Raw genomic sequence first — 10,109 nt, forward strand, 5'->3', positions numbered from 1 at the left:
AATCCAATCAATAAAAAGGCAACAAGAAAGGCCTTTCAGCAGGCATAAACTTGTCAGTACCGATGTGTCCGATTTTGTAATGGCATTACCCTGTAAAAAAGGCATACCAATGTAAGACACAGAATTTTTAGCTTTAGTTTAATGGCATACAGCATTCATTCATAAATACTTCTACACATCATATTTTTTCGAAGTACTGCAAAAGGACAGTACCAGTAAACTCACCATGTAGATGTGAAACCTCTGTCAGGTAAATCAGGAAGAATTACCCTTTAATGAAAGACACACAATGAGGCCAGTGTAAGAGTAAATGTGAAAAAATAAGATCTCTGGCCTGTCCTTGAAATAGACATTGCACTGACTCTAAACAGGCCATAAAAAACTTGAAATAGAAAAGGTGATTGATTGATTTCTGTTGAATAGATTAGGTCCAAGTGTATACTACCTGTAACGATATCAATAAAACCCATGACGTAATCAGAGGACAATTTTTAAAACTCAATTCATCTCAAAATGATCACAGAAATAATTGTTGCCAACACATCTGTTGGGTTTGTACAGTTTCAGCATTTGTTTCAGTAGAGATTAGAGGGGCACTGCAGAGACACCAGAAATGTGACATAGCCTTGCAAATTGAAGAACAGTGCTGAGAAAAGCCACCAAGTTTTCTTCAGAGTCTGTCTGTTAGGAGCAGTGTTTTTTCTTTTTAAGTCAGCCATCAGTAAAACAGCTTGGATTACAAAATAAATAACAGTATCAGATGGCTCTGCATTAATATATAAGAAAAAGTTCTTAAAAAAGAATTAAAGGCAGCACAGAAAGTTTGGCATGAAGGCACTTAAATAAACTCTGATAGCACTTAAATATATTAACATCCATTGAAAGCATGATACAGACAATACTGATTGGGGTGGTAAAAGTGCAATCAGTTTCAGAGCATAGGGAGAGGACAGCAAAGTAGTGACCTACAATCTCTAGTCTCAAACTTCCAGGGCCCATGAAGGAGGATATATGTGACCTTCAGTTAGCGGCCAGCAGGGCCAGTTGGCTTGTCACAATAAGCTCCACTCACACTAGAATCTCAACCGAATTACCTCTAAAATTGAATTTCAAGTACAACTGTGAGTCATTTTTATCAGTACTCTGTCAGGAATGTCTTGTGAGCTGGACTAAGAGGGAGCCACAAGATGGTGTCCACACAGTAAAAAATAGATGACAAGGAGGGGAAAAAGAACAATCCAGGGAGCTTGACAGTGCCCACAGGAAACAGCTTTATGTTTGAGCACTTTAACAAAGACTACAAAAACCAGGAGTGGGTACAAGAACCTTGGACTCCTTAGACATACCTCACCTAAAACAAACATTCAAGACAAAGGCAAGGGTTGTCTTGATTACGGTCACTAGATTGTCTGCTGCATGAAAACAAGCCACAGCAAATGGCGGGCAACAAAACTGAACTCCAACTTAAAGACCTTTTTAGCTTTAAATATAAAAGGAAAGTTGCCACACAGAATAAAACTCTCCTAAAATTAGTGGCGTTGTTGTTAACAGAGCAGTTAAATACTAGGCTGCATGATATTTATTGCTTGTATTCTTCTAGAGGCTAAGATGGGTCAATGCAAGTTGAAACAATAAAATTCTCGTCATCGTGCATTTACCACTTGACACTATATACATAAGAAGGCTTATAATTCATTGCATTATTTACACAGGTAACATCATCAGTAGTCATTTAATAGTCTCTCATAATCATAGATCCCCTGACAGTGACAATGTGTTAAAAAACACAATGTGATTTCATTAGATTCAGAGTGGGCTAGAAGGCTTTAGTGCACAGGCCTTTGGGACAGTTGCGTGATTGCAGGGCTGATAGTCAGGTGTTTTTTTAAGAGGGTCCGTCACGCTGTCATTGCACAGATGTGAGCCTGTATCGGGATCCGTACCAGTCCTGGCCTGTTCCGTGTGCTGACGAGGTGGTGCGGGAGGGGGGTATGTTGGTGACTGGAGGATGTCAGCATAGCGCTGGCTGGGCTTGGTCTCACGCTGGAGGACTTTTCTCAGCAGAGGTTTCAACAAACCGATGGTCAACTGACTGCTCGCTGGATCGGCAAATGGTGCTGGGGGAGGGGAAGTTACACTGGAAATGGAGAGGGATGAAGGAGAAGGCGTGTTAGGGGAGGGGAGGTTTTTCAGGACTAAGTTGAGAATGGCAGTGACAGTGATGTCCTCTGGGCACAGGGCCCACAGTAGATCCAGGTAGGGGTCCAGGTCTCTGTGCTGTGTCACCTCACAGAGCAGAGTGGTGAAGATCTCCTTGTTAAGCAGTGGGCTCTGTTTGCAGAACTTCTGAGCCATTTGAGTGACCCGCTCCCATTGCTGCTTCCCGATTAGAACCCTCAGTGCCTGAAGTATTGCGTTGGGCCGTCCACTGACCATCATCACCTCCACTTCTATATCCTGGTGCTGGTCTCTGTCCTTTTTTAGGCAAGACAGGACAGACAGCACACGTTTATAGAGAGGTACACTGTTCTCCCCGCCCTCTCCTCCTCTCCCCCCTGTAAAGCTCCAGGAGGAAGTGGCCAGGCTCAGGCTCAGACCAGCTGAGCCTTGCTGCTGCTGGGCAAGCTCAAGGAACCTGGGCAGCCAGCTGGGCTGAAATGTGAAAACTGAATGGCACAAGAGCTCAAACACTGGGAGGACAGCGGGCAAAGTGGTGCTCGAAGATTTAAATTTAGAGTTGGTATTTTGCTCAGCTTTGAAGCTGTGCTTGTGTTTTGGCCCTCCATTTGCAAGAAGTAGGGGGGCCAGGAGGCCAGTGGTTGGAACATGACTCAGGACAGTTTTCCACACATCTGGGTGAGCCCTGCTAGAAAAAGAGCCCTCCCCATTGAATTGCAGCTGGAGGGCAGCCTGTGTTGCCCTCCAAGCTTGACAAGGGAACATTGTGAAGATGTCGTTTAGGTAGAGCAAGGCTTCTTCATCCAGCTCCGAGGATGAAAGCAGCCTGGTTACTTCTTTCTCGATGAGAGTCTCACATATTCCCTCTACTTCTTTAACGCCTCCTTTCACTAAACTCCCCTTCACCTCTTCCAGAGAGACCATAGCCTTCAGCTCAGCCTCCAGGGAGCCTTTTAACTTGTCTTGCCCGATTATACAGCCACCCCCTCCGTTCTGGAGGCGCTCTACTGCCCTTGGCTTTGACTCTGAGTTGAGGTAGCTCCTGAGAATATAGGCGAGAGAGATGGGAGCCTGAAACCTACCTCCTTGTTTGAGTGCATCGACAGTGAGCTGGGTGCTGCTCAAGCTCCTCTGCTGGTAATATTTACAGGCCTCCTCAAAGACTGCCTCAACCAGGAGGGCCCCTGACTGGATATTCTCCACTGCATGCAGAGATGAAGGCTTTATCTTAGTGTTTGAGTCTCTTCTATCTGCCTCTTGGTGCACCACCGCAAAAAGCCCAGTTTCTAAAAGGAGGTGAGGTGTACATCTTTCAGCTTGGTTTGTGTATAACACCCCCTCTTGTGCCAGTGTAATCTTTTCCAGTTCTCTGCCACAGCTAGAGTCTATGAGATGCAGATTCTGTCCAATCAGGAGTGCTAGCGTGTCCTGGTACATGCAGAGGCTAGTGTGTACACCATGTTTCAAAGGGTTGTTGTCTGCTAATCTGTATATGTGCCGTAGCATCCCATCTTTCTGCAGGAGACACACCCAGCCTGTGCTAAGCAGAAGCAGCAGCCCACCACAGGCTGACGGAGAGTAGTCACATATCTCAGGTGGTTCAAGAGCTGATAAATATCCCAAACAATCTGTTAACACTCTTCTAAAGTCCGACTCTTTCGCTGACAGCCTTTTTAAGGGTGTGCTTTTACATGTTGTGCTGACCCTGAAGAAGTCAAGTTGAGGATACCAGGACAGGAAAAATTTAGAGATATTCAACAGGGGCTTTACTCTGATATCAGGAAGAAGGTGTACATAGTCTCCTGAGCTGATCACAGTGAATTTAGGGTTGTTGTGCAGGGCGATCTTCACTCCTCCTAAACTGACAGCCATCTCATCCATGTCAAATTCACGTCTGCACACACAGTATCTTAACTTATTCCTGTTGGAGCTGAGGGCAGGGGAGCTCTCCGAGGGGGGCCGCTCCTCACACCAGATGATAAGCTTGGAGCAGACACAGACAGAGACCACTCTGGCTCGGGGACTGTTGCACAAGTCTGATGTTTGCAGGAGATGCCATCCTCCTGTGCACTCCTGGAATTTCCAAATCTCAGCTTTTCCATTCTCATAAACCACTGCGGCAACCGCGATGCCTCTGCTGCTGCTTTCGTTGTCCAAATATAAAATATCCACAATAGGCACACTTTTGGTCAAACACAAATCCAGCTTCTTCTGATTCTGAGCCAGCTGGGGTCTTTCATACTTGTCAAAAGTCACAAGACCGACCTTAGGCTTGGAGAGGATGACATGGACGTGACGTCCATCTGGGCTCAGGCGGACGTTTGACAGTCTGTTTGGCAGCTCTTTGAAAGTCGGATTTTGACTCTCAGACAGCTCTTTACTGCCCGTGTAGTCGCCGAAGTCTGACAGCTGCTCCAACGTTAAACGCGACATGACTCCAACCTGAGTAGCGGAATGTAGCCTGTAATCGAATTGCCACCGTTGACTAGCCTGCTAGCTTGTGTGGCACTGCGTTCCTCCGGAGGGGCTAACGGAAAGGCATCCCGCTATTAAGTCCGCTGAGAGCCGTCAGTCACTCTTATCTCCTTCCGGGAAAGAGACATCCCCCCGACATCTTCCTGCTTCGGTAACCCGGCGTCTGAAGACGCAAAGAAGCTAACGTGTTAGCTGACGGTAAATGCGGAATAACTTTTGAAGCTCGAAATCGGAAGAGACGCTCCGGCTGCTAAGCTAACACTCCCCTGACATCACGGGATTGTTAATTTCCGGATGCCGAACGTGTTTTGCATAAGAGGAGGAGCTGGACGGAGCTCGTCTGCCTGGGTCCAGAAAAGTCTTGCGTTCATCTTTAATTCTACTTTAAATACAAGGGAATAATGCCGAACAAAATCCCTCAATGTTTTACGTTCGTTCGTAATCCAAAGTCTGACTTGAAACTACGCCTGTTAAATAACTTCTACATTTAATACGTGATAAAATGGAGGGGTTGCTCGACTAGTTTTTATTGTGTTCATTGTTAGAAATTAACTAAAAACAAACTCACATGCATGTCGGTCACAAAATACTAGAAAGTAACCTCGGGATAGTGGGCTGCAGACTATAAAAACAATTACGTTTCATTTTAGCAACCTTATTTATTCTGTTTTATTTGCTGTATATTTGTGTTTCAGTCCATAAGGGGAGATGGCTGACAAGTGACAAGCCCTTTTGTATCATGATGTATCTTTTTATCTTCCTCGTGTTCATGTTGAAGAATAAGGTTATTTACTGAGGTCTGTTAAGTTCAAACTGTGGTGTAATGTTAAATAAGGCGCTTTTAATAAAAATGTACTATTAGTATTACTACTCAGAGTTATGTGCGTGATGATAACATCAGTGGGAGTCAGAGGTGGGAGACCGTCAGAGAGGGAGGCCCATGCTTGTTAAGAAATGCTAGTTTAATCCACAGTTGGTTATTTTACTAACATGACATGGTATCAGAAGTACTACTGAGTGAGTACATAACGCTGAGTGACATAAGTTTGCCACAAGTTTAGGATGGTGATTTTTTATTTTTTTATTATTTTTTATTTCTAGAGTTATCGCTGAGAGAAAATGAAGAGTGGGATGGAGAGTGTGATTGAGTCCTAGCGTTATGTTCAAAATACAGCCACTAGAGAGCTTCGACTTCTCAAGCTCTCAAGGGTGGGTCAATGGATCCGATGATTTGAACAATTTCTTGTGGCGAGTAACCTGAATGCTGGTTTGGAAGATAACCAAATGAATACTTTGATATACTGTCTGTGTGGGCGACAAATCCGATGTCTTTCATGGGCTAGCTTTGACTGAGGAAATAAAAGGAACCTGTAAAGGCTCAGACCTTAGCATATTAATACACAAAGAAAAAAGACTGTTGCTGGACAATCTTAAAAAAAGGGGAGGAGTAAAAGGAAAAAAAAAAGTAAAAGAGCTCAATGGAATGTTTATTTGTTTTTGGCTTATGGGAAATTGATTATTTTGTAATTGTAAATTTATAAATAGCTCTATACCATAGGTAGAAAATGGTATAGTATTAGTATCTTCATAGGTATCACCAGAACATTGCTTTTGTATTACTTCTAAAAACTAAATCTGTTTATAAAGTGCCTCCCCACACACAAATACATATACAACAATACATCACCAATGATATCAAGGTCAATGTTACAATAAATGTGAAGAAGAATACATTTTTTGATAATAAAATTGAGACGCTTAGTGAAATTGGATAACTAGGAGACAAACTTGTGATCCCAATAAGATAATTGAATCAGTTTGTCCTTTATTATATTGTCCCTTGTATTAATGGCGCAAACTGTCGGCTAATGCATTGTTCTCCAAATATATTTCAAGGCAAAATTGCCTCTCTCAAGCTATTAAAATCGAGACGTCTAAAGCAATTGAATACAGTAAAAAGAACAAAGCAAAGGCAATAAAGATAAAAACTTACTTTCATGCTTGTCCTTTGTGCTTGTATCCAGAAGAAGGCAGTGTTGATCTTCACTGAATGCGCGCGTCTCGTATGAACGTTCATAATAAAAAGGAATGAAACCGGATTAAAAGTTCTTACAGAAACAAACTAATAAATGGATCATGTTTTCTGTCATCTATTAATTGTTTCCCTTTTACCCAGCCCTTGTCTTCTATTAATGCTATACAATAGCACAAAACAAAACACATCTAGTTTTAAAGGCTGTTGGTATGTTTCACTTTAATATGACAAAAAACAAAAACAACTTATGTTCTTATCTTACATGATGCTGCTATCATTACTTTGACTACGACTAACACTTCAATCACAAGTCTTATCATTTATGATACTATCACAGTTTTGTGTAAATATGTATGTCTGTTTGTTTTGCTGATTTTGATATGGTCTAGATGTGTAATCCCTCCCCCCAATAGCCTGCTAGACAATTGTGCAATTCTGCAGTACACAAAAATATTACATTGTTCTAACTGAAATGTATTTCCCGATTTTTAAACCATGCTGTTCTTATGTATGGTGCATTCATAGAACAATCTAATCTCCATCAAGGCAAAGGTACAAAGACGACATCAGAAGAAATAACATCCCGTCAGCGTAAAGTGTTTGGTGTTTATGTGTGTGTTGGAGACAAGTGACTCAAACATCTGATGTCTAAATATACATAGAATTAGCTGTACTCTCCTGTATGAGGTTGATAATGTCAACATTGCATTTCAGGTACATAACTTCCTGTTTCTTACTTCTGTAGAGAAACCGTTGAATAAAACACTAAGGTGAACTTACATATAGATATAAAACAGTTTACCTTTTAATATAAATTAATTCTAACATCATCTAAGCAGCTCATACACTGGTTTGTATTATTTATTTGACTTCCTGGTTCCTTGAAAGAGATCATAGCATCCTATTTCGGTTTTTACTTTCCAGCAGTATGCTATTTACCTTTTTGGTCAAATGTCTGTAAAATAACAGAGCCCAAAGTGTAACACTAAAGGAAGTTAGTATTTGGAGGCAACACTGCTGGACTGTCAGAAATACCTCATTCATTGTCCAGCCTTTGCTTTGTGGCTGGTTTACATCACTATGCACCACAGCAATGCCTCCGGCCAGCGGACTGTCTGCTGTTGTTGTAAAGAAAGTTGTGGAAAGTACGAGAAGCGCATGCCAATTTCTTTGTTGCAGCCTGTATAATACAAAACACAGGATCACTCATTCCCATTATTTGAGCGTGTCTTGAACAAGACGATTAAGCCCATTTTTGATGCTTCAACAGAAATGTCCAAACAAGGACATTGACTGGAAATATATATTTGAATTTTATGTTATCGGACACATTGGTCAATGAGCTTGACTTATGATCCAGGAGGAACAGATGTTGTTTGTTTCTTGTCTTTAAAAGTACTGTACCGTAAATGACATTCTGACATATTTTATGTGTTTTCATGTTTTCCTTTTTATTTTTGTTGGTTGGCCATCTGCATTTGATACCAGCATATTATGTGGCTAATGTGGCCTGACCTCACTGTGAAATGTACACCAACAAGTCCAAGTCCATGCAAAAGTACTGCAATGGCCAATTTAATTAGTTTTATGTATGTAATTGTATTATTTGCTTCAATCTAATTCTAATTAATTTCTTTGAATGATCTAGGATGAAATGTGTATCTCAGTCTCTCTTTATATTATGTTGTACCCCAAATTAACCTATACCCATTGCATTCTGTTGAATAACTTATCATTTTTTAGCAATTTATTGGTGTATCTTTATTGCCAGGGTGGTGCTGCAGTACTCAACACTCTATCAACACAGCAAGAACCTTCCTATTGCAATCCCTATTTAGGCTTCTCTGAATTGAGTTTGCATATTCTCCTAGTGCCAATCTGGGTTATACTGTATTTCCTCCCAGAGTTCAAAAACATGCAGCATGCTAGTCCAAGCCTCTGAATTTTCTGTCATTGGAATAAGAAGGTAAATGGTTATATTATCTACCTCTGTGGTCCCCTACTTACCAGTTTGAGATGAGCCCTCTAGCATACTGTCAGCTGGGATTGGCTCCAGCACCCCTATGACCCTGCGTGCAGGATAAGTGCAATATGTATTTAGTAGATATATTTACAGTAATGAATGGCTAGATTTGTCGTAAATGGCAAAAGTTTGTCATCTCAATAATTCACAGATTCTCTGACTCCTTTCCATGCATTAAATTATATGATTCTCTTTAAAGCAAATGGTTTAATCCTCAGTCATGGTACTTGAGTTTTTAGTTATGATAATTTGACTAATGAAACTCATCCAATGATAACAAGAGGTTGATGCGCTGCTGTTGATTCATGGGTTCATCATTTCGATCATGTGCAATTTCATTCAACTCTGTTCGTTAAAGAGCCACTTTAATATACATCAGTTGTAACAAAGATGGTGACCATCTGCGATCCTAAATCAAATTACTATGTCCTTTGATTTAAGGCAAATGCAACGTGCAAATGTATTTAGAACTAAATTTAGACAACACATTTCTGTTATTCATATAGAATAATTAGATCCCAAGACCTATGTTAAAATCACACAAATTCATTATATTAGTCGCAGCTCATTTCATCTGGTTTGACACGGAAGAAAATATGGTTATGATTTAAAGCAGGGAACATAATACTTGCAAAGCAGGTGCCTTACTTACATAAGTAATAGCCATGCTGGCCAGCACTTTTTGTCGCTGCTAGCTCAATGGATGTTACTTGTCTTTTTATTTTGGTCTGAGGGTCCGTGTTTTTATGTCCTATTATATCTATATCAATGCTCATTAAGTATTAACATCCAACATTTTATTCAGATAGTAAATTCACATCCACCTTAGGACAGGTCTAGCTTGGTTAGAAATAACCTTCTATTACAGAGTGTACTCTCTTTAGACAGGGAGATAAAGTGCTTGACTCGGAACCTCAAGGGTTGGATACCGAACACATTTCCCTTTTGAGTTATACGGTGCATGAAAAAACAAAAACAAAAAAACAATGGCTGTAAAGTTTTATAACACGGAGTAAAGAAGACGGACTGGCTGTCAGCTTTGCACACCCACTAAGACAGAATTATTCTAATTGCAGACCATTTAGTTTCAAGAAAGGTTTACGTGTGTAAAATTGTGTCTTTGCAAGTGAAAAACTAAGACAGCCAAACATACTTCAGAATTCGTTTTGGGCTTGAGCGCCGCTGTGCCAACTGAAGTCGCAGCTGCCTGTCAACCTCCTGTCTCCTCCAGGAAAAGGCAGACATTATTGTCAGTTAGTGCTTGCTGTTGTTGAGCTGTCATGTAGGCAGCTTCTTTCTCACCCAGCCTCCCTTTCTCCCTGTAAGTTACATTGTGGAACTTTTTTTTCTTTGGCTTTGGGTCCCCAAAATGCCCAGATGTTTGAATGAAAGACTGAC

At 41.1% G+C, this 10,109-nt stretch overlaps 1 protein-coding gene across 1 annotated transcript; it reads right to left on the reverse strand.

Annotated features, from left to right (window-relative positions):
- Positions 1-124: 124 nt before the first annotated feature.
- hps6 (HPS6 biogenesis of lysosomal organelles complex 2 subunit 3) lies at positions 125-4,918 on the reverse strand. The gene has a single exon (XM_086169617.1). It carries the CDS (start codon positions 4,609-4,611, stop codon positions 1,807-1,809), a length of 2,805 nt encoding a protein of 934 aa, XP_086025743.1. The 5' UTR covers positions 4,612-4,918; the 3' UTR covers positions 125-1,806.
- Positions 4,919-10,109: the final 5,191 nt, after the last annotated feature.

The sequence above is a fragment of the Fistularia commersonii genome, chromosome 2 (genome assembly GCF_037954325.1).
Source record: "Fistularia commersonii isolate RoL2024-O1a breed Wild chromosome 2, RoL_Fcom_v1.0, whole genome shotgun sequence".
NCBI classification, from domain to species: Eukaryota; Metazoa; Chordata; class Actinopteri; order Syngnathiformes; family Fistulariidae; genus Fistularia; species Fistularia commersonii.

Excerpts from the sequence above, each read along its gene's own strand:
- hps6 (XM_086169617.1), bottom strand. The coding sequence starts at position 4,611 with ATGTCGCGTTTAACGTTGGAGCAGCTGTCAGACTTCGGCGACTACACG.